At 39.6% G+C, this 26020-nt stretch overlaps 1 protein-coding gene across 1 annotated transcript in view; it reads left to right on the forward strand.

Annotated features, from left to right (window-relative positions):
- Positions 1 to 26020, forward strand: part of ctnnd2a (catenin (cadherin-associated protein), delta 2a) — a 395533-nt gene that overhangs the window by 307862 nt on the left and 61651 nt on the right. The window contains exons 16-19 of the mRNA XM_041814718.1: positions 2600 to 2717; positions 8844 to 9026; positions 15720 to 15893; positions 21553 to 21703. Of these exons, the coding sequence (XP_041670652.1) occupies positions 2600 to 2717; positions 8844 to 9026; positions 15720 to 15893; positions 21553 to 21703 (626 nt within the window). The remainder of the gene's footprint in view (positions 1 to 2599; positions 2718 to 8843; positions 9027 to 15719; positions 15894 to 21552; positions 21704 to 26020) is intronic.

Genomic DNA, 26020 nt, shown 5'->3' on the forward strand with positions numbered 1-26020 from the left:
GTTACCATCATTACATGCTTAATGCAATAAGGCAAATTTGCATAAAAATGGGTGTTTTTCTCCCCTGTATGTCTGTATAATGGCTCCGCATCTCTGCACACCAGTGTGTACATGCAGTAACAGGCCAACAACACAATAAAGCGAGCATTAAAGCTTTTCCTTTTGACATATTTATACATTTTTAGTGCATGGACTTTATGTGGAGCTTTAACAAAGAATCACACAGCCTACCTGCCCCAGCACTAGCGACAACAGCTGACAAAACGGTGATATTCAAACCTTGATGTCCCAGCAAATTATTCTAACAGCAACATGTGACATTGGGTTCTACATCCTACTGTATTTTCTTATTTAAAGAGAGCTTACTTTAATCAGGATCATGGAGCAGGTGTATCATCTTATTCAAATACGTTTCCTCATGGGCATGTTTCAACAAGATCCAGTTGTTTTCCGGCTCTCTCACTTACTCTTACGAGCTTGTAGGAAATGAATGCATTCAACTCAGGTTGAATGTCATTCCCATCTTGGATCTCAGACTATTGAGGCAAATTAAACGCAGCAGAAAATGATGACTCTGCACAACATTTTTGGATTTTATTGAAAATCTTTGCATATTCATATATTTTTTATGGCACCAGTTTTGAACCAGGACACCCAAGAACTTTTCAGAGAGGTATCAAGGACAATCTGACCAATGGTGTGGTGTGCAAGACAGACATCTACAACTGTAGAAGTATTTTATTTCTCAAAGAAAATGAAAGGCAATGTATTTCACATTATAACAGTTGCCTTTTTGTGTTTTTTTTTTTTCTTTTTTTTTTTTTTTTGTTCAAAATCTGTTCTTTGTTTGGCTTGGATTGATGGGAACAGTGATAGGACCAGAGGTGCAAAAGTTAATGAAGAATCAGTCTCCATTAATACCAAATGGCTAAACAGTTACATTAACAGTGAATAGTTGTTTTTTTTTCCTCAAAATGAACAGAAGTTTAAATTATGTTAAAAAACTTATAAAGGCCCAATGTTTACCCATAGGTTAAGTGGGTTTATTTCTCATAATCATGATTATTTACAAACTGTTGTTTGTAACAATTATGTAATAGGTTCTTTGTAGATGACGTCACGCCACAGTGGAGAACTCCAGATGCGGGGCAGGAAGTGATTTCGGAACATAGAAGTTTTGTGCTTTTTATGACAAAGAAACAAGACAAAGAAACAAGACTGAGTTACTTTTGAGTCCTGATAGTAGTGACTCATTAAGGCAAAAACTAACAAACAAAGAGTTTTAAAAACTCACAGAGAAAAAGCTGTAGGCATGAAGTAAAAGCCTCCAGCTAAAATGAAGGAAAGACAGGAGCTAAGATCAAGAGCCCTTCCGTAGAACAGGCTCGTTTTTAATCCACGCTTTATTACTTGGTCTCTTACCCCAAAAGGTTTATGTGGTCAGTAGTACATCAGCATTTCCATTTGAAGCATTTTTAAATGGAAACACTGGTGAGTTAATTTCCTTTTTTATTTAAAACTTTCTTAAATTTAGACATCTGGTGAGCTTCTTTGTTCAGTAAACATATAAGAGATGCAAATATTTATCCAACATGGGGAATTTCTCTGAATATGCAGAGTCCCTTTTAAGCTATTGATAAATGTTCTTACTGACCTTACATATCATTTTACCATTTTAACAGACTGTTCTTATGAATTATGATTCCTTTTTATATAGGAGCTACATTACTCTTTGATTGTAGTAATATTTTACCATTGACTTGTGATGCATTGGTAAACAAGGGCCAGAAGAATGGACTACTCTTATTAATAGCACCATGATTTAAGCAGAATAAACATCCACAGTCTGTCCTGTTTTAGCATGCTGTTCACAAAAGACATTAGCACTATTTATATACTGTTGCTAAAGCGCCCACAAAGTTTGGTGAAAGTGCAGTAAACAGGGCAAAAGTTTTAGCCTCTTATAAATTGTATATGAAGTGTTTAATACAGACTGAACTCTAACAGAGGAACCCAAACATGGAGTGTACCTGGAGCTTCACACCTCTGTTTCATATTTAACTGACACTTTAAAATGAGTCACCGTCTGGTACCGAGTGTAACTGTACTGCAGACAGATCCAACCTCTACCTCCACTTTAATTAAGATTCTCTTCATTTTTTTTCTATTCAGCATATTGGCAAAGCTACTAATAATAAATGCAATAATATTTTCAAACTATCAAAGCAGCGCTGCTCTGAAGTTCAGGCACAAGCTGTCTGACTTAAGCAGCTTTTTTTTTCTGGCTCCATTTTTTTGGATGCAAGTCAAGTGCTTTAGATTGAAGCGAGCCTTCGGGGCATGGATTGAGATGTATCCAGAATTTTAATGTCCCTCTTTCAATTGTTTAGTAGAGGGAGAGCTGCCAGGTATCCCTCACTTTCCCTCTCCCCCTCCTACTATCTCTCTCTTACACTTCTCTTTAGCAGCTTTTATCCCATCCTCCTCTCCTCTCTTCCTCCTCAGACACTCTTTTCTTTCCATATTTGACTCTCTCTGTATTTGACAGACACATGACACACTCCCTCTGACCAGCGTCCTTCATGTGTGTCGGTTTCAGGAATGTAAGCTCGGCTGGTGAAGAGGCCAGACGGAGGATGAGGGAATGTGACGGCTTGACGGATGCCCTGCTTTACGTCATCCAGACCTCTCTGGGAAGCAGTGAGATCGACAGCAAGGTGTGTGAGTGTGTCTGAACATCTTGGCTTCTATTATGTAATCTACAGGAGTCATGACTGTGCATGGATAAATTAATTCATGTTTGTGTTATCTTTGATATCCATGGATGGAATCAGAGCTGGACAACACCTGTAAAGAAATAGACCGTGTTTACTGTCCTTGTCCCTCAAAGGCACATGCTGAAGAAGGAACTCTTTTTTGACTTAAAAAGCTCATAATGGTCATGCACCAGCCTATCTTAAAGAGCTTGTAATGTCATATTATCCCTTTGGATCAGGGGTGTCAAACTCCAATGCCTGAGAGCCAAATCTGGCCAGTGGTACCAGGCCCACATCATATTTTTATTTTAACTGGCCCACCGCTATGAGGTCTGCAGATTTACTCCAGTTTAAAAGTGTAAACTTAATCTTAATGATTAAAATATCCTTGTTAAGACATATAAATTAGAAAAGGTAAATATAAAGAGATAAAAAGTCAGGAATGTGGGAAAAGAAATTAATTCATGTTTTCATTTCATATTTTCAATTTTGAATCTCATAATTACAACTTCAACTTATGATTTTGGCTTTTTATTTCATATTTTGACCTTCTAGGTTCACAGTTTTAAATTTTAAGTCATATTTGGACCTTTCAAACTCATGATTTTAAATTTCATCTCAGGTTTTGAACTTTTCATCTCCTAACTTTGACTTTTTAATCCCATAGTTTGACCTTTGGACTCACAATTTAAAATTTTAACTTGTATTTTTTACTTTTTAAGCTCACATTTTCTAATTGTATCTCATGTTTTGACCATTTAAAGTCATGATTCCAACTTCCTAGCTCATATTTTTGCCTTTTAAAATATTATTTTCACTTTTAATTTCATGTTCTGACCTTTTAAACTAGTAAGTTTGACTTTTTATCTTAAAATTCTGAGCCTTTATCATTTTGACTTTTTATTTTTTTATTTTTTTTAAATCTCAAAATCATTGATCATCATTGCAAATTTTCCCCCTACAATTAATTACTGATCAAAATGAGGTTAACAGTTTATGGTTAAATGTTGACCCTGTTAGGTCTACACATTTAGAATCTGGCCCTTGCTGTGGTTGACTTTGACACACCCGCCTGTTTGTGGTAGTATGGAAGGTAGATCCTTCAGTTATCAGGCCCCTCTCCTTTGGAATCATCCACCTGTCGGGGTCCTACCAGACACTCTCTCTACCTTTAAAAGCAAAACATTCCTCTTTGATAAGCTTATAGCTAGGACTGGTTCAGACCTGGACCAGTCTTAAATCTGCCATAGGTTTAAACTGGGGGTCATGGCACACTGAGCTTCTCTCTCTTTATCTTCGTCTAGACCGGCCCTCCTTGTAGTGTTTTGAGATAACTTTGGTTATGAATTGGAACTGTATGTAAGATGTCCCAGATACAGCTTTAATTGGTGTTTACTTTGGCCCACTCAGCCCTCAACAATTTGAGGGCTAACAGGTCCCTACATCTGCTGGATCAGGCCATAAGTGTCTTTATAAGGTGTGGTCTGACCCAGACATCAGCCCCTTACCACTGTTTGCTTTGTTTTGAACAGTCATCTACTCTGTCATGTATTTTCTTACTCTGGCTTTAATCTGATTTTGTGACTCCATGAACACTTTACCCTTTAGATGAATGTCTCTTTGAGTGTTGACAATGACAACTAATGCTAACCATTATTATTAGCTGGTTTCAGTGGATAGTGTAATAATATTATATGATCATAGCACAGTGCCTCACAGTGTCTCTTGTTTTTATCATGGAGTAGGGGGTGAAGTATCAGGGAATCAGAGGAGTGATTGGCATGATTGTCATCATTTGTTGTTGTTCTGATTGGGGGTCTCCTGGTTGTAGACTTAAGATTCTGTCCTTGTTGAGTTGGTGGGTGGATTTATATTCACTTTGTGTTGCATTTGTGAGTCTTTGTATGTGTGTGGGCTTGTTCATGTTGGTGTGGAGTCTATATATGTGTTCAGTGAGTGAGTGTGTGTGTTTGGGGGGGCCGGTCAATACTACATAAACAGTGATGTGGATGGCTGCCTTCTCAAGGTCTCCTTGTCTCCCAGCCTCTCTAAATGGCCATCCTTAATCACTGTTAAATCGCCCGCCCCTCTTCACCGTCTGACTGCAGTCACCAGAGAAGTACTGCTGTCGCCAAGGAAACCCAGATTGATTGGCAGGTGAAACAGCAAGTGGTGGCTGTTGAAATAACGATGTACATTAGCCACATGCTCACTTTGTTTTCTGCCTGATTTTTCATCCTCTGCTGGCACACCAACTCTGTCCAGACTTCCTTCTCCTCACAATTTATTCTCAAGTATTCCAACTGATCTGCTCCGCCATTAAGATAGAAACTACTTTTCCCATGAAGACAGCAACATGGAACTAAAATGTTGGACTTCTTTGCTATCCCCAAATGTTTTGCCTTTAAGGGAGGCAGGTTTACACAGGTGCATCCACTTTTTGTGCTTAGTTTTTATGCATGATCAAGCTCAGCTTTACGACCAAGGACTCTTCTCTTGCTGGCTGATAAAACGAGTCCGAACATTTGAGGTGAATTAAAAAGGAGTAATGAATATTATTCAGAAATGTGGTTGTAATAAAGACTGAAATATAAGACCAGAGAAGACAAATAAAATATGTTTCAGATCAGTTTCCCAAAAGAGCACAGCCAGTTAAAAACTCAAGCTTGCTCTGTTCAGGTTATGTTTAATATTATCTGACATTTAATCATCTCGTGTACGTGTTTAATCAGTTTCATCTCCATCTTACAAAAATTCCACCTCCTCCTCCTGCTTCTGGGTATTCTTCACTTTGCTTTTTGATGTAGCTGTCCTCATTTTTCTCCTTTCATGTTCACACATGCATACAGATATGAAAAAAGATCAGAATAATATTCTTTATAAGTAATGTGACAATTATGTGTTAAAATCAGCCACAACAATCTACAGATTGCTGCTATTACCCTGTCAGGAACTGCTCAGATTTGAGGAACTTTTAAAGGCTTTCACGGTATTCACCAGCAAACCGCTTAGAGCTGGTAACTCCTCCATGATGGTTAGGGTGCTGTAAAAACGGCACCTACTTAGGGCATAAAAAAGTGACTCTCGGTTTGAAGAAATTGTGGAAAAATGGCAGAGTTGTTACTCGTGAAACAGCTGCAAAAAGTCCACAGGCTGAGATAAATGAAAAAAATAGTCTGTAATGAAGACATGAGCAGTCAAAACATGATCAAAGTAATTAGTAGCACCAGCTGGTTGGTTTAACCACACCTGGCCAAGGATCTGCCTCTGTCTTTGTCCATGAAAGACATCTACATGGATTTGAATCTACCAGCCTGATCCTGCTTTTGATCATGTTTAAGATGTATCATTTTACTGTGCATGCCCACAGAAAACCTGGTGTTTCATATCCCTATACATGATTAAAAACTTGTATCCATGCTTCTGATTACTGCATCTTATTTGTGCAGGCATGCATGACTTATGTGGCCAAGGCACTGATAATTGCCAACATTATGTTGCAGACATGGTTTATGTTGTATCAGCCTTATTTTCAGCAACAGGATAAGTGAGTCACAGCAAATACTCAATGTGTATTCACCTCTGACTGGTGTCTGACTTCCATTGTCCACCATAATTCAAGTCCAGTCTTGTCTGCCACCTGGTCTCTGATGCACCTGGTCCTCATGCCTATCCCTTTAGGTGGTGGGCCCACAGGGTGAGGCATGGCCATAAGGCGCTTGCCTTAGTACTTCCTCCCCAGGTCTGTCTCTAGAATCATGACGACTCATGGAAGTTTGCTCATCCAGTCTACATGTGTTTTGTGGACTTGGAGAAGGCTTACAATCGTGTGCCTTGGGCCATTTTGGAGGTACTGCAAGAATATGGGGTTCAAGGGTCACTGCAGCGAGCATCAGGTCCCAGTGTAACCAAAGTAAGAGCTGTGTCCTCATCCTCAGCACAAAGTCTGGCATGTTGCCAGTGTCTGCTGGCCTCTGCCAGGGCTGCTCCTTATCGCCGATCTTGTTTGTGGCTTTCCAGTTCAGGGAGCTCAGAATTCAATCTCTACTGTTTGCAGGTGACGTGGTTCTGTTGGCTTCAGCAGGAACCTCCTCAGGCAGGCACTGGGACGTTTGTGGCTGGGTGCAAAGCTCCTCCAAGTCTGAAGCTATGGTCCCCTGCTGGAAAACAGTGGATTGCTCCCTCGAGGTGGGGAGTAAGTCTTTGCCCCAAAGAAGGAGTTCAAGTATCTTGGGGTATTTGTTCACATTGAGGGTACAATAAACCTTGAGACTGACAGGTGGATTGATGCAGCATCGGCAGTGTTGCCGGCATTGTATTGTGCCATTGTAGCGAAGAGGGAGCTGAACCGGAAGGCAAAGATCTCAATTTACTGGTTGATCTTCGTTTCAACCCTCACCTATGGACACGAGCTCTGGGTAATGACTGAAAGAATAAGATCACGGATACAAGTGGTGGAAATGAGATTCCTCAGGAGGGTGCCCGGGCTAAGCTTTAGAAATAAGGTGAGGAGCTCAGACATCCGGAGGGATCTTGAAGTACAGCCGCTGGTCCTTCATCTGATGAGGATTCCTCCAGGTCACCTTCCTGTGTAGGTTTTTGGGCATGTCCAACTGGGAGGAGACCCTGGGGCAGACCCGAAATCCCTGGAGGGATTATATATCCCATCTGTCCTGTGAGTGCCTTGGAATCATGCAGGAGGAGCTGCAAAATGTTGCAGGGGAGAGGGGCTTCTGGTTGACTTACTTCGCCTGCTGCCACTGGACTTGACCTCAGCTAAGGGGAAGAAGATGGATTGCACTAATATCATGCCGTTGCATAATCAGTATTAGAGTCTTCATGCTTAATGTCTGCAGAGCTTTGTTGAGGTGCTGGGAAAACAGTTGAGGACTGAAATGTTTGCTGCTGTTTTTATTCACCATTTTTACAGTTTTACACCAGTTTTATCTTAAATAGACTTGCGTTTACTTCTTGTTTATTAACAGTCCAGTCAAAATGATGTGGTAGCTCTCCTCCATCTTATTTTATTATCATTCATAGAACAGCCTACATAAGTAAAAGTATAAGTCGATTTATGTAGTGCATCCCCAGGAGAGTTTTTCAGACAAGTGGATTCCAAGAACACAAAATGGAAAGAAGCACAAGGTCAGGCAGAAAAACCTAACATTAGATGAGACGGATAAAATCTGCCTGACTGTAGAAAGTTTTCCCATTTAAAAAGCAGAAATCCTCCTGCGGGGCTGCTCTGCGGTGACCAGCCTCGACCTTTGACCATCCTGTGAAGACAATGAGTAAACCAACAAACTCCTGCTGTAGCAAACTCACTGTACTGAATAAATGCTAATAACAGACGGAAATATGAAATGTCAAAGTGAATTGTGAACAAAATGTAACTTCATGATTCGATAATAATACGTGAATAGAATTTCAGACGTGAATAAAGCTTGCTGGAGTGAGACGTTGTTTTGTTTGCCTCTTGAGGCTGTTCAATTACACTCCTTCATTGTTTTTGCATAACGCAACGGTCAGACAGAGGAGAGATTGATGATTTGTCTTTGTTAGTTTCCACTCGGGTGACTCGATGACTCCCCTTTCCTCAGACTCAAACGCGCCCATGCAACAAACACACTCGGCAAAGGGACACACTTAAGCATAGACAGCATAAAACGTCAGGCAGCCCTCGGCTGGGGAGTATGCCTCTAAACTTGCTGTTTAATGAGGTGTGATACAATATATCGGGCTTGTCATTTTTCCTCATTTACCTGAGTTTCTTCTAATCTCATTTCAAAGTCAGCGCTAACAAAACACAGAGGCTTATTACCTATTAGATGATGTTTCCTCTCTCTCTCACGCTTTCTGCTTCTGCCAGGCTGGCGGGTGGGGGTGGAAGGCCAACAGTGTTAAAATATGAGAGTGGGCGGTTTTTATCAGCATGCTCTGACTTTGAGTTTGCTCTGTGTTTTTAACTGATATGTTTCATTAAGTGGCATCAAACACAAATCTCCCACTTCCACTTTCTCTCTGTTTTTTTTTTTTTTTTTTCTAAATCCTACCTTCCCTCATCTCTTCCTGATTCTCTTTCTGCAGACTGTGGAGAACTGTGTTTGCATCCTGAGGAACCTGTCGTACCGCTTGGCCGCAGAGACGTCCCATGGCCAACAGGGGGGGTTGGAAGAGCTGGACAGCCTGCTTTGTGATGCAAATGGACGTGACGGCGAAAGCTCTGGCTGCTGGGGCAAGAAAAAGAAGAAAAAGAAGGGGGCTGATCAGGTAAGAATTCAAATGATAGAGGTAAGGCAATATGCTGTTTGCAGTCATGTGATCCTGATGACTTCCTGGAGGCCAGGAGGTGATGAGCACTGGTTAGAAGTTAGGGTGAATGGAGGAAAGCTAGTACACTGAAGCTCTACATGAATTATTACATAGAGTATGGTCCCTGAACTTTACTGTAGAAGTAATTTTAGCTTAAATGATCTACAGGGCATAGACGTGATAAGTATTAACTATTGATTAGTCCTGCAGACCTTTCCCTATGTGTCTAGCCAGATGAAAGGAGTCTTAGAAAGTCTTGTACTCAACTAAGAGGCAAGCTGGGCCCCTTTAGCCGTTTTTCTTCCTCACTTACTATGTCAAATGTCAATCTTTAAACTGTAATAGCTGCATGACTAAGTGACCAGGATTGGACAACTACATTATAGAGATGGATTTTCCATCACAACAAGCGAGGCTTGATGGACATTGGCTATTTTTATGTGCTTCTGATCGAATTATCAACATTGTTTGATATTTATGATTCCAAATCAAGCTGCATGCGCAGACCTACCTGCGGACATTTCTTCATAAGCCAGTGAGAGCATTTATCCCCTGAATTGAAGTCTGCAGCAGTATGACCCTAATATTTAGGGAACATGTTTAAGAGATAAGTATGCATTCAAAACATCCCTCTACTGAGCCTGTTCCCAACACAGGAAGCAAACTTTCTACACAGTTCAGTATCAGTGCTGAGTTTTTAATGGACATAGGTGAGAGAAGGAAATCTTTTGTTTCTTTCTCTGTTTCCAAGCTCTCCTCTCTTTGTTCCAGTGTGTGTGCTCTGTCTAATTCATACAGTAACACATGCAGAAGCTTGCGTACTCACATGAACTCATGCAGCAGAGAGCTGCACATGTAAGATTTGTACTACATGCAACTCTTTGCTGCATGCATACACAACTATGATCATTTTAGCTTTGCAGAGAAGGATCTCTTCTTGTGCTGTCACTCGAATATCATGGAACAACTACAACAAAATGAACCATTGTGTATGTGGGTGTATCTGAGTGTTCCAGGACCCCATTAAAAGTGTTAAGATCTAGTTCAGGCTCCCATGCTGCTCCTTGGCCTTGCTGTCTGAGCCTCTAATAAATGATTAAGGAGACTACATTACAGTCTAACTGCTCGTGTCTCCCTCGCTCATCTGGCATATCTTACTCTCTCTCTGGCTGCTATCTTCCTTCCATCATTTCCCCCAGTCTTTTTTCTGTCTCACCCAGTCTCTTGGCTCATCTCCCTCTTTCGCCTCCTCCATGTGCCTGTCTGTCTATAACTTCTCCTGACTCTGGTTTTTGTGTCAAAGTTGGCACCAGTGGGATCTCTGACTCTTCTGTCTGCTTTCAGCTCTCTGTGTCTGGCTGTTTGTCTCATAAATTAAACAAAAAGGACTTCTCCATAGTAAATAACACACTCTCTAAATCAGAGAGATATTTGGCTGCCGTGCTGAACACCACTTATTATATGTTTCGTGAGCCTTGAACCTTCTTGTTGTCCTCATGTAAGGAAGATCTTTGTAAATTTATGTGTAAAAATATTTTGCTATCACATTTATAATACAAATGCATTTTAGTTATTCTATTCTTCTGACACAACAATAAATAAAAACATTTAATAATGATAAAATAATTAAAATCTATAATCAAAGAGTACATGTCTCGCTGTACCACTGCAAAAATTAAATTCCAAGCAAGTGTCTGATTTCTCATCCAAAATATGCTATAACCCTTATAGTAAAGAACATTTTCCTTAGTTAAAGGGGTGCCACTAGCCTCAAAGCTAATCGCAAATTTTCCCCCAATGAATTGCTTTACCAGCAACTTCTCTGCACATAGCATGCTGGGGATACTTAAAAGACTTATAAGAATCTTTTAACAGCTCCCCTCTCATTTTTTCATAGACATACTAATAAAGTGAAATAGTATTAAGTAAATAAACCTTGTGGTGCATGAGGTAGATTGATGCAACTCTTTGGTTTAAGAAAACGAGTGACCAGTCAGGCTGGACGGCTGTAAGAAAGCTATAAAAAGCCTGAGAGACTAAATACAGGGCTGTTAAACACTTGCCTCAGATATTTGTGGATCTTGTGGTTCACATTTTTGGAGCTGTTGTCGCAGAAGTGTTGCAAAAGAGACGTAAAAAGACAGCCACCAGTGATGAGAAATGAAATGGAAATGATGTCTGGCCTCTTATTTGCATAAGAGGCAGCTGAGTGTTGCAGGTTGTTACTGAAGACTTTTAATGCAAAGATTTTTAATGCAAAGTGTGAACACACCTGCCAAAGTGCAGTCGACTTGGTATCCACTTACTCAGCATGGATGATAATGACGAGAGCAATCGGGTTCTTAGTCAGTGCTATTGATTTGTGTCACATGTTTTGATGCACGTGCCCAGTTGGAGGGGTGTAAAAATCCTCAGTGTTGCATTAGCCAGTGGAGAAAATGGCAGAAAATAGATCAAATAAAACAAAAATACAGCTATGGATCTGGAGTTTAGTTTGGGTCTCAAACCTAAGTCATGACAAGCCACTTTGGATCTGAAGGATACAAGCCCAGGCCTTGTCTATGCTTCAGTCTGGGCTGCAGGATAGTTCTATTATACATGCTCACTACTAAACTCATGTATGTTTAGTGTATACTTTCTTACTTTATATGATCATACAGTTTTTCATCGACAGAACTTCACCCAGACTGTAACAGCATGAAAACAAAAAAACATAAAAGTAAAGACAGCAGGGAAGAGGAAACCAGTGGGGATTGATAGACTTTTAAAAAGAAAGGCTGGGGTTAGAATGATTCAGATCTTTCTATCTTGATACCTAAAACTGCATCAAAAAAGCTCCTGCATTTTAAAAAAAGTCAGTGCCTTCCAACTCAGCTTGCATCATAGCTTGTTATCCACAACTTCCATCCTTGTTTTCCATTATTTACCACACATGTTCCCATTGAGAGCAAAGCTGACTCTACCACTCACGCTGCAGACCTGCATCTACATAAAAGCTGGCCAGTAGTAGTTTTACAACCCTGTGTCTATTAACATACAAATTAAGGTAAACACTGACTGGATCTGTGGCACTGCAGTCTCTGAATATCATAATATCAATGTGATTATGAATATGATTATTTTAGGATAACACTACATGAATTTACAGTCAGAAAAAGTCAAAATGATGTGTTCTCTCCATCAAAGATCATAGATCCTGTATCATTTCAGTGCATGCCCTTCTCGCAAGGAAAATGATATTTCATGAAATTTGTAATATATATTTAATCTCACAATTTCTGAACCTTTTCACACATAATCATTGCTGCAGCCATCAAGTTTAAATACTCAAGAAGAGAGGCACTCAGACTTGATCAACTTAGCTCATTATCAAAATCAAAGCAAATAATAGGAGTCAGAAACAACCAATGGAGATGATCGTGTAACTGTCCATGGTGCTATTATTGCAACTGCTCATGGTGCTGATCATGCAACTGTCCATGGTGCTGATCATGACTGTATGTAACTGTCCATGGTGCTGATTGTGTGACTGTTCATGGTGCAGATCATGTTACTGCCCATAGTGTGGATAATGCCACTGCCCATGGTGCTGATCATGGCTGAATGTAACTGTCCTAGGTGCTGACCATGTACTTCGTCGCCATATCATACATTATTCTTGTAAATTGTTTTCCAGCCTCAGTTGTTTATTTGGTAGACAGATGTGAGACAGTGGAATAATGCCCTCTTAACTATCACTGATTGTTAGTGTTGTAGTGCTGTCCATGGTGCTTATAATGCAACTGTCCATGGTGCTGATCCTGTAATTGTCCATGGTGCTGATCATGGCTGTATGTAACTGTCCATGGTGCTGATAATGCAACCATTTCATGGTGCTGATCATGTAACTGTCCTTGGCGCTGATCATGTGACTGCCCATGGTACAGATCAGGGAACTGTCTATGGTGCTGATCATGTAACTGTTTATCATGCTTATCATGTAACTGTCCATCATGCTGATCATGTAACTGTCAATGCTGCTGATCATGCGACTAACGAGATTTAATGGTGTGGCTGATTTAATCATGCACTACGTCCTGACTGGGGCCTCAGACCAAAATTGTTTTGAACCAGGCTAACAATTTAATAGTTTTTTCATAGGTCACCTTACCATGTAACAACAGAGTGCACTGCATCTGGTGCCTCGGCAGTTTGCAAGTTTTCCACAATGTGTCATAGTGTAAAGGCAGGTAAACATGCGGTGTATGAACCTAATGTGGGCATGCACTGGGTATTCACAGTAGGTAAAAGCAGAAGACAAGGAGCAACATAAAGTAAAGGAGTAGTACACAGTTGGCCTACCTGTCTGTCTCTCCTGCTTTTAGAAACTTACTGTCTTAACAATGCACTTACAAGATATAATGATATAATGTTAAAGGTTGCAGTTGAAGGTGTTGTGTATGCTAAACTTTAGGGAATTTGAGATAGTAGAATTAGTCTTATATATTAGGTATGGAGAAAATTGCCACTGATGACAAAAGAAATTACCTTGATGCAAAAAGGCTGCTTCCTCTTGAGTTTTATATGTTTCCCAAAACACTTTAAAATAGAAGATGCCTTTTAATATATAAGCAGAGAGTCTATTTATGGATAAAAATATGCATGCAAACACATGCAGGAGCTCACACACTCTCTACAGTCTCTCTCTGAAGACACACGCTAGCCTAGTTTACCTTGAGACAAGGGGAGGAGGGGAAGCAGCTGTGTGAAACGGAGAAGGTCGATAGGGAGAGGGAAACACTTAGAGCCGGAGAGAAGGATGGAAATAGAACGAGGAAGGAGGGAGAGAGGGAGGTAGACGTGGGTGGTAAACTGCCATCAGAACCATCACAGGTATCCCTTCTGCCATGAAATGTACTTTATGGAATATTGTCATCACTGGCTAAACACGCATTTGGTTGTAGAGCACACATGAGGCACAGCTGACAGCTCAACATTCAGGCCTCGGTGGTAAATAAAAGGAGCATTACAGAAGGATGTGACCACAACCTCAGCTAGTGGACAATCACCAAAATTGTCTACGCTGTTATTGCAAAGTGCAATCTAATACTGTAATCTAAATTTCAGTTCACGTTGCCCAGCTCTAGTGGAGAGAAAGCATCAAAAGAAGAGAAATGGGACAAGAATGAATAACAGACAGGAGAGAGCAGAAACATAGAAATTAAAAGGGAGGCAGGGAAAGAGAGATAAATATGGGTTCATGCCAACATTAAAGAGGTGTGGGCATGTCACTCAACAAAGAGGTTCAACATCAAGGACTCCATTGTAGTGGAGGAGAAGAGGAGGGGGGAGTTAAAGAGGAGAAGTGCTGTGCAGCTTTAGCTTCATATCTCAAAGCAAATGTGGGAGTGAAATATTCACTCAGTCTCTTTTCTTCTGTGCCCTTACCCACCTCTCCCTTCAATCACAATTCTCTCTTACATCGCAGGCTGACAGGTAGTGATTTACTCAGTGTCTCTGGGATTATTTAACTGGACAGAGCGTGTTCATCCTCACATGGGTTTCTTTCATGAATTTTGCAGGGATCAGCTCAATTGCCAAAAACAAATGGGAAGAGAAGTTAAAAGAAGGAACCGTATTCTTTAGAAAGATTCATGCTCTTGGTGTTATTTAACATCTTGTGAAGTGTTTGTTTAAGTCTCTACTGGTCAAACTGGTAACCAATGACATAGTCCATGACCATATGACTTTAAAGAGCTTATTTCTGCTGTGATCATAGTTTGAGCACATTAAGAACTTTTTAGTAAAGCACCTGCAAAAATGCAAGTTCCATCACTAGAAGGCTCCTAAAAACAAAACAGTGGGGGATAAGTTGTACTTAAACGTGCTTGTATTTTTAATGAACATTAAAATGAACAGTTCAGTTCTCAAGTCATGAAGAAAACTGGATAAAATGGGGTCACAAGTGGCAAAACTGGCTGAAAAAATGGGTACAAAGCAGCTCCAGAGTGGCAAAAATTGGTTAAAAGAGGCAAAAACTGGAAAGCAAAAATGGACTAAGCAAGGCAAAAATGGGTGTGGAAAAAAACCCCTGAAAAGTGGTTAAAAAGTGGCCAGAATGGGTTAAAGGTTGCAAAAATTGGCAATAAGTGGCAAAAATTGGTTACAAGAGACAACAACGGGCTAAGTAAGGCAAAAAAGAGCAACATGGGTCACAAAATAATGGTGAGAAGAGGATATAAAGGTCAAAAAATTGGTAAAAAGTTGCAAAAACTATAGAAACAGCTAAAGAAAAGGTTAAAAGTGGCAAGCCACACTTTTCAGCCCCAAAGTGAAGTAATTGTTATCCAGGATGCTAGTGCCAATGCTAGTGATCCAACACACATGCACTGATATCTTCAGTAAATCAGAACTAGGGAGGGCCCAATCTCTGGGTTTTTCAGGGCCCCAGCTAATTGTGTGGGCAGGCCTGATGATGTGTAGAGCAAAACATGTCTGCTGCAGCAAGTACTGAACTGGAATTTGACACACATTTCAGGTTAAAGAAATTGTGCATCTTCTACAATTTGACAATTGCAGTAAGCAATTGTTGAAAGTAAAGTACATGCAAAAATTTCACATAAGGAAAAGAGTTAAGAAAGAAAATTAACCGCCCTATCTCTTATTTTCTAGTGGGATGGCGTGGGTCCCTTTCCTGATACGGCCGAGCCCCCAAAAGGGGTTCAGATGTTATGGCACCCCACTATCGTCAAGCCCTACCTCACCCTGTTGTCTGAATGCTCCAACCCCGACACTCTGGAGGGAGCAGCTGGAGCTCTGCAGAACCTGGCTGCAGGCAGCTGGAAGGTAAAGGCGATATTACATATTCCATTTCACTCTTAGCCTGGGTTATCATCATACTGAAATTTTAATTTCTATATAATACTGCTTAAATTATTCTCTGTGTTGTGCTTTACTATTCTTTTATTTGGGACGTTTTATGTCCCAGATTGGTTGGTAGCTGTTTAGTGATCTAAAGTTCCCAGTCAGAAGTCTGCAGGTTGGGACATAAAGGAAACTTAAGGGACCAAGAGACATCACGGTGTCTCTCCCTTACTTTTTAAATGTCTACAAAAGAAGCCAACATTTTCATGAGCATTTTAACTGCATGATAAAGAGCTATTACAAAATGTATTACAAAACTGGTGAATAAAAAGGTATCAGTTTTATTTGTTATGGAGGGCGAAGCAGAGACTTGGGCAGCAAAAAAACAAAGTCTTGCTCTTTACTGCATGTTTTTGTCAACATGTTTTTAAATTGTTCAGAGAGTAACCACTGTTGTACAATCAGAGGGAAATTAACCTCTTATTTCTATGAATTACCGCTTGGTTTGTAATTAATCCACTTGTTTTGCTACTTAATCTCAACACTGATAAACACTAGACTCTCTCTCTGGCTCCACGTTAGCAGCTTTAGGTTAAAAATACAATATATTAGATTTCGTATCACTTAAAGCGTATAATATCAAAACTATTCAAGATCAAAAGAGGTGTTTACATTTACTCTTAGCCTCTTTGCTGAACTGTGATGCATCATCCCATCACTGGTGAGAAGTTAATGTAGATCAGAACACATGTTGGATATTGCTGGGTGTATATAGAGTGTGCATATTTTTGTTGAAATGCTTTCAGAGAGTTCATATAAACAGGAACAGTATGGCGAGTTTAAACCAACAGTTGAACATCTACTTAAAGTTCAGTCTTCATTCAAACTCAGCAGCTGGTTTGGATTCTGTAAATGCCACTGCTCAGAAGATAAACAGCTTATATATTAAGTTGGAATAACACTATACTGGCTCACTACTCCAGCCTGCAGACTTTAAACTGTTTCGAGCACATGTTTTTCTTTGTTATATAGTATATAATTCAGTTCATTGGCAGCACAATAACTGTAATAATGTAAAGGCCCCAAGCCTGAATCCACCGGGGAGTAGAACCATGGGTTCAACGGCAGCTGAGTGATGGAAGCAGCTGGATGGTAATTATGTGTGAGTCATGGGGTTACATTGAAGAGTATTAGTGAAGGGAGCTGCTGAGGGAGACATATATAAGAGAAAATCGTGAGAAGGAATAACCTTGAGATGATCTTGAAAACATGAAAACTGCAAAAACATTGATTTTTGTTTAAAGCTTTCCCTGGAAATGTTGATGGGAATATTTATGGGCTTAGAAATGCTCACTATAATGCAGGAGTGGGAAACTGACAGCCTGGGGGCCACATTTTACTCCCCTCCCCACTCATCAGAGCCTGTAAATCAATTTCAAATGTCAATAAATATAAACAAGAAGAAATCAAGAAAAAAATTGTCATTAATTTAAACCTTAGTTGCCATGGCAAACATGCATAAAGACCAAATGCATTACAACATTACAACAAAAAAATACTAAAAGAAAATGTTTGATTTCTATGCCATATGTTTTGTTCTTTGCAAATATTAGCACTGATAAAAGGCTGTAATACATGGCTGTAGTCTCTTTAATATACATAACTAAATCCATTTTAGAAAAGAAAAGAAAGAATTTTAAGTAAGAGACAATGATGGCAAACATTTTGTTGACTGCATTAAAAATGAACCTCAGACGGCCTTAAATTTCCCTTCAACTCATTAAAATTAGCATTACTCTTTGCATTTCAGTTTGACATCATTTTTGGAATGATAATTCTGAGGAAAGCTATATATTTGTTTCTTTTGTTAAATAATGATTTAACATTACTGCAACTAGAGCCCTGTGCAGGACTCTTTTCTCAATCCCACTCTTGCCTGCTCCCTCTAGATTTCTGACTGTTACCGTCCACTCACGCAAAAGGTGTTTCAATCCTGCCCACATCCTACATGGATTCTGACAATCCATGTTAAATATTAAGAATAACAGACAGTGCATTTGATTGAAGGCAATATTTATATGTTCATTTAAGCACCACTCTGATTAAGTTTCCTCTCTGAATGAAGGAAACCCTAAGATATAAATCACATCCTTGTCATATGTAACAGTGCCACACATGGTTAAAAAAAAGCAGGTGGGAGTCCCAGACTGATTTAACTCCTATGTTTTGTCTATTAATAGCAATGTCAGAATAATATTTACTCACCTAATTTATCATATTATGTATTATCATTAATTTAAAGCCATACAGAGGTGGAATTGTTTCCTGATCTCTGGAAAGTTCATGTGTCACAAAACTGCAGTGTACTTCACTCAGCTCTCACAGACACTAAGCTAATCTTTACTCTAATTATGCCATGCTGATACCATCCTCATCATTAGATGCTTCATGCAATAAGGCCAGTTTGCATGGAAAGGGTTTTTTTTCTCCAAATAACTGTACATGAGCTCAGCGTCTCTGTGAGCCAGTGCATGTTTGTGGTGATTGGCCTAAAACACCATGAACTAGGACACCCAGAAAGTCTTCTGAGAGAGTTCAAGAATAATTGGTGCAACGGTGTGGCGTGCAAATTGACACAGACAGACAGACACACTGCCAACAGTTGTAAGAGTAGAAGTAAGAATTATTGTCTCATTATTTTCCTATAATTTTTTTATAGCGTGTTACACTGGCTGAGGTAGTGAGAATTATGTGGCCCTGGTGGATACCACCATTACCCATCCCAAAGTTTCTTTCTTTCTTGCATTGGGTAGCCACACTGTTTAAAGTGGGAATCTATAGAGGACTGAGTTTGTTTGCATGGACCTGAGTAGACAATTCCAGGTGTTGATGATGCACACAGAGAAACTTTGTTAGTCATATCCCATATGCATGATAAATACTGGTGTCTCTGTTTCTGATTAGTGCATCTGCAGCAGACTAATAAGTCTCCCCTGTGCTTTCTGACTTTAGTCAGGACTCTACAGCAGAAGGTTTAACATTTTTATCTGCAGCGCTGAGGGTAAATGCTCTCAGGGTTCAAGTCTTAGGATGAGCCAATGTACGCATCGCTGCCATTACGCTGTGTTATGTTTCCGTGTCATGTCACAATCACTGATTTGCATACAACTCCCAACAATAATGGTAGGGACGTGAGAAGGCTCACCCCTGATCAATCTCTGCTTCACAAAACAATGGCATGTACGTGTACAGCCTAAAAAACACAACCCACGAGTCAGTGACAATTTAATTTTGTCTGCAACACATTTTTTCACTGACTTTTGTCAGCATTGATGAATAGTTTCAGCACTTTTATGTAGTCAACAGAATTCTTTTACTGTTGATCAGCAGAACAGAAGAAAAACCTCCAAGGAGCAAAACAACAGGAATCCTGCAGTAAAACAACTGAATTACTCAATATGATGATCCAGTCATTACATGTGATCATATATTACACAATTATTAATAGAAATATGTCTGTTTAACAGGTTAAACAGTGTAAATATTCTCACAAATATAAGGTATTAAGTCCCAGAACATTAACTCGGCTGCAATGTGCAAAAGATTGCAGTTGTTTTATGCTCCTTCAAAAACAAATTTACCTTCCAAATAACTAGATTTATTCAAGAGTCTCACTAAAACCTAAATAAACTCTTAAAGTTACATATCATGATGACTTTTTTTTTTTTGCCTTTGCCCAACAGTCATTTTACTGGCAGTTTGAAAAAGTCTGCATTTCAGTTTGAACCAGAGAGCTGTTGTCATTAATACTCACTGATTGACACAGTGCTTCTTAGACACAGACACCAGAGTATGAACCACAGATTGATGACAAGAGCATTCATTCTCATCTATCTGTCTGGTATTTTAATAAAGATTGGCTGATAATGATCAGTTCCTGATTGACTGGGGAATCTCTAAGAAGAATTTATATTAAAAAAAAAAAAAACCCACAAGACACAAAGCCCTCAGACTATTAGATAATAGGAAACTGGCTCATCTGGATAATTTAGAACCTTATTTTTTAAAATTTGTCTGCAGATTTTATTGCTGAATCCTAAACGTGTCTTTGTAATTTATCTTTCATCTCAAACAAAACTCCACTTGTTTGGAAATCTGCTTTTGTGCTTCCTGTACTTTTAAAAAATGATAGGCCATTTTCTAAATTGTCTCTCTTACCAAAGATGCTTGAATCACTTGTGAGTGATCAATCAAAGAGTTTTTATTGACCAATGATATTTTATTTGATTATCAGTCCGGCTTTAAATATCGCACAGTATTATCATGGCTACTTTAAGTGTAGATAACAGCGATCCCAAGACTGAGCCCTGAGAGACTCCATGTTTAACTTCAATGCATTGCGGCCTGCACACACTGTGATCAGTCTGATCTGATAAATGATTTTTACACCAATAGACCGACTGCTCTGACAGACTGATACGGCTCAGTCTGTCTTCAAAAACAGCCTCAAAAGCCTTTGTAAAGACAATGGTGATGCTCAGTGTTCCTTACTGTTCAAAGACTCAATAAAATCACGGACTACTTTACTATTAACAGTATCAGTCAAAATGTTCCCAGGCAAATGTTCATTTATATGCTGATGACTGTCATTTATTGCTCCATTGGGCTCTCTATTATTTACAGGAAGCCTTTGACATTGTACAGGACTCTCTGTTAGGCCTTGACTGGAAGGGCTCCGTACCAGTTCTGGTTCCTGAACCTAATTTTGAACCGGTTGGCACGTTCAAACCGAACAAAGTTGGTTCTGAACCTAAAAAGTTGGTTCTCAGCTAGAACCAAAAATAGTTGGTTCTTTCTTGGGAACCGTGACTTCATCAGTGGGCTTATCACGTTCTAAGTTGTGAAGATGAGCAGAAAATGGAGAAAAAGAGGCCTGCTAGGGAGACAAAATGTTTGGTTGTGATCTGGGCATCATTAGAATTCCAGGTGAAGCTGGAGAGTAGAACAAGGAGCGGCAAGTTATATGCTGAACTTGCTGAAGAGATCATGAAGACTGGGTTCACCTGAGTGACAGACCAAATAATTTATTAACTCAAGAAACTGAAGAAGGAATACAAGAAAGACTTGGGGATACTTGTCCATCATGTCCTTCCACTTTGGTTCTGCTTAAACTGGTGTAAACATGGGCTGGTTCTCCAAAAAGCACTAAGGTTTTGAGACTCCAGAAGTCTCAATAAGTCTTGGACTTGTTGCTACTGTTATGCCTCTGATTGATCATAGTGATATTTTATATATGCATGCATCTTCTCAATGCCTTAGATGCTGTACACCACAGGGCACGGAGTTTTATAACAAATAATCAATCCTTAACTCATCATTGTTATACGTGTTATAAGACTGGTATAAGACTTGAATTATAAAGTTGCTCTCCATTTCTCCAACTTGGATCAGCGCCATGACGCATGAGCAGGGGCTGTATCAAGCTCTCTGTCATGATGGATCTAGTGGGATTTTTACATCAGATCTTCATTAAAACTCTGAAATTCTATTAAATTGTATTATTAATGACATTGACGCCACAAAGACACAATAAGAATGACTCTTTTTAAAGTTGCCTCTCTCTCTTTTTTCTCCATGGCAGTGGTCGGTATACATCCGGGCAGCTGTGCGTAAGGAGAAAGGCCTTCCAATCCTGGTGGAGTTATTGAGGATAGACAACGACAAGGTGGTGTGTGCCGTGGCCACCGCTCTCAGAAATATGGCCCTGGACATCAGGAACAAGGAGCTCATTGGTAAGTCCAGACAATTACTCTTTAGAGATGCTATCAGGTGGCAGTTCACATCAGTGGTGTTTTAAATCTCTGAGATGTCCCATGAATCTGATCACCTGTGCCTTCACGTTGGTTGAAGCCTCTGTTTGTTTGTGAAGAGCAATGGTAATGTGGGTAATGTTCAAGATTGTTATGTCATAATTAAGTGGATAACATACACGCTTATTTCTTCTTTATGATCATATATCATTCCACACCCAGGTAGCTGCGGTAAATCTACCTGGAATGGTTAGGACATTTTGGCTGATACTTAGATCTGAAAAGCAGCATAGACTGAATGATGTTGCAGCTAATAAGAAGGTGGGAGTAGGGGTGTCTCCCTCTCCCTCCCAGCCCTGTCCAGGACAATATAGAGAGTAGGAGCACCTCTGAAACTTCAGGGTTTAGTTCCTCTTTAATCAAGGCTTCCTTATAATCAGAATTAGGCTAAGAAGAGAAGATAGTACAGTGTTGAGGAAAGGGAACAAACTATATTTAATATGTATTTGAAAGAAAGAGAGTGTAGCAGATGAGAGGATCAAATCAAAGGCTTGCACTGGGCTTTGAAATCACACTGTAGTAATGAGGGAGCCTCAGTCAGGCTAGCAGAACAGCAGCATCACCACATCCAAGGAGAACAAGGAAGTATGAGATTCTGACACATTAAGAGGCTTTTTATTTATTTTTCATCCTTATTTTCTCTGCATGCAGAAACACGCTGTGCTTGTACTGGTATGATATCAAGTTTGCGTGTAAGCGCTATCTTGGGTGTCTCTGATGATATCGGCTTCCTGGTGGGCTCGGAGGTTTCCATGGCAACCCTGCTACCGTCGGTCTCAGACGAGGGGTTTCTCCGGAGCCTCTCTGGGTTTTCCATAGTGTTGTAAAAACCACAGGAGTGCTGGCAGCAATGTTCGGCATGCACATAAGATGAGGGTCTGAGTCGTTGTATATACTGCTGAAAGGAAGGGATGAAGCCTTCCTTCAACATTCTGATTTTAACCATTTATTTATCATCTTTGTTTTTGTTTTGTTTGTTTTTTTTTTTTTTTTTTTTTACGTTGTTTCGTGAAAACAGTCAGATAAAATAATTTTCTAATTTCCTGCAACTGTTGCAATAATTCACTTTCCTCTTTTACTTCTGCTGTGATTCTTTATGTAAGATTGACTGATAATATCAGTGACACCAGGCAGGGCAGTAATAAGTAACAATGTGGAACATTTTAGCCTATTTCTGAGAATGTATGCTTTTGATACAAGCATGTAAAGCATGGTCCAATCAAATGCTGATGATGCAGCCTGCAGATAACTGGCATCTGAAAATATAATCTGGATAAATAACTGACCCTTTATCAAGCCTTGCATTCTTCGGGTACTGTAAGTCAGACAAAACCCGTTGTTGCAGGGCTCATTCACATTTGAAGCAACTGAAAATAGCCCATGACTTTATAGGAAACTGGTTTGATTCATTTGGAAATCTGGCCAGTGGAAGAATGAGGACACATGTATCACTGTGAAAAATTAGAAATCTAAAGACTGTTTTCACACTGACATCACAATGACGTTATCGTTGAAGCTGGAGGCAAAAGAAGGAAACCATGAGGCAACAGGAAACAGAGTGTTCAGCATGTAGGAGACTTAAAATCCCTGTAAGGTGAAATCCAAACTCTGTGTCTAACACACTAGATATGTTTGAATAAGCTAGCTGTAAACATGTGAAAACACTGAGATCTATGTGTGGCTGAATTTTTCATTTAGACTTCTGCAAAGTTGTTCACCTCTTTCCTGGCTTGGTTTTATTTGAGCAAGGCAAAAATCTGAGTCCATGACATCACCGGTCCTGATGGGGAATAATCCCACCTCCTAACGCTACAATGACATAAAATCACCAAGCAGTTCATTTTAGTACAGTCTGTTGTTAGCTGATGTCTCTGCCGTCATTAAAAGTTTACAGCCAGCTACATGCTGAGTTTTTGTTCAGTGTGAGGGAAATTTCCCAAATCTATGAGCCATAGTGGACTAGGAGTCATTAAAGTATCATAACGGAAAGATTTGTACCAGAAAACAGTAAATGTAATCCTCAACTTCTGTCTCCGCTCTGGAACAGAGCCAGGCAGCTGCTCTGATCAGACATTTTTATAATCTGAGAGGATTGGTTTTCCTGAGTGGGTGTGGCTTTAGCTCAAGTGGGTGCAGCTTTATCTCATTCAACAGACAAGCCCACACCGTCCTAGAGCAGGTTACTGCTACTACTGTGTGTCATATCATTCATCTATGGTTCAGCACATATTCCTTTGCTGGGGCGACAGGTTGGGAGTTTTCTGCATGTCCTGAGCGCCAAGTTGTCTAAGTTCTCTTCATTAAAGGAAGGAAGAGAAGGAAATTTTAAAGCAGATCATCAACATTGAAGGTTTTTATATTTAACCTTTTCCTCAGCCGCAATAAAAGACTTTTGGATGTGACTTTTTCTACACGTTTTCAAGGTACAAAAAAAAAACAAGGCTTCGTAGGACATTCTGAACAAAATTTATTGAGTTGAATCCAAGATGGCATTTTTCATAATTGGCCTTCAGTTTAGTCATATCAGTCTGTCCTTTGTATTTGGCTGACTATTGTCATGTTCCAGGCTCTAAATGCTGTTAAAACTATCGCTAAATTTGCTCCAGCATTGCTGCCAGAATAAATGTTGTGTTTAATAATTTCGGTCCATAAAAGTCCATACATTTCTGCATCTTTTCTCCATGTGACCTTTTACACTGCCAGGACTGAATGTTTTTCTCAGTGAAATGTTTTCATATTGACTAAAAGATTAGAGATAATTGGTCAGTTTTTCTATTATATCTTTTACAGCTATTAGCTTAACAGCGCAGGAAAAGACAAGGTTTGTGGAAACAGACTGTCATGAATGCGTGCTTCATTGAGAAAAACACAGATTAAATAATTTAATTACTTGCAAATTCCTGGTGAAAAATCAATTCAAATGCATTTGGCATTTTCATCTGAATACACAGCTGACTCATTCAGTTTCAGAATAACACGGTTAACATCCTGCATGTGATTACTGCTCCTAGTGGGGTTTTTTTCCGAGAATGAAGAGACTGACAGGAAGACAAAGACAGGATGATGAGGCAAATGAAGAGGTATGATAAAGAGAGAGGGTTATTTTTCCCCTTAGGAGCGCTGATTTGTGCTTAAGGACAGATAAAAAACATAATAATATTAGACAGATTGTTGGTGCTCTCAAAGCATCTTTACTATAAATGTAGGTACTTACAGTCAAATCTAGATGTTTGGTTTTTCTCATAATGTGAGCATTCAGCTGAAGAAAGACACTAAAGATGAGCAATGATTCTTGGAGATTTGAACAGTCATTTATCAAACTAAACTCACAGATTTTAAATGACTATTATCTCAATTTTTTTAGATTTAAAAAACAGAAATTTTCATCCAAGTTTTCGTCCTCATCTGCACTTTTGGATGATGCTGAGCTCACAGAACACAAGTCTTCATCCAGCAGAGCCTGTTGGTGTGTCTGGAGATTTGAATAATTATGAAGTAACTCTTTTGTGCCTCATCCTCAAAGTCTTTTATTCTGAAAGTGTAGATATTCTTCCCTTCAGTCCTCCGTAAACATTTTCAGTTTCCTGTGATAGTTCTGTGTGTTCAGAGGCAAAGTGAAAAGAGAACTTTAATGAGCCAAAAGAGAGAAAAATAATAAAAATCCATCGTGTTAATGCCTAGTGTTTGGATTATACAGTGACTTTTGGAGAGCCTTATTCTCCCATGTGCACCATGGTGGTGCTTATCACATGACTCACACATATGCTGCCAAACACGTCAATGCAGGTAGAGCAGATTGATCCAAACAGCCGGAGAAACATGCAAAGTACCCGGTCAACTCCACAATATAAACCAATGTTCTGACTCCTGGCAGGAAATCATCACTTTAACAAATTAAGGTTTCATCCTGCAATCAAGCAACAGGTCATCAGGACGTCAGAGGGTCACAGAGCTACTACAGCAGGATGATTAGGAAAAGTTAACTTTTGAGGAGGAAAAACCACAGAATATTATACAACATCACACATCTTTTATAGAAAACATAAACTTTTAACTTACAAATGTACTCACCGATGATAGAAACAACAGAAATCATAGAATCGTGTCAAATGACGGCCAATCAACTTCAGAAAGGAAAAAATAATCTGCTCTTGATATACTATTCCTGTGTGAACTTGTAGTTCTCCCGTTATCTCTCTCAGGGCTGCCCTCCATAGCGTGGTGCTCCAAACATGCTCC

This window comes from Cheilinus undulatus, linkage group 19 (assembly GCF_018320785.1).
Source record: "Cheilinus undulatus linkage group 19, ASM1832078v1, whole genome shotgun sequence".
In the NCBI taxonomy this organism is placed as follows: domain Eukaryota; kingdom Metazoa; phylum Chordata; class Actinopteri; order Labriformes; family Labridae; genus Cheilinus; species Cheilinus undulatus.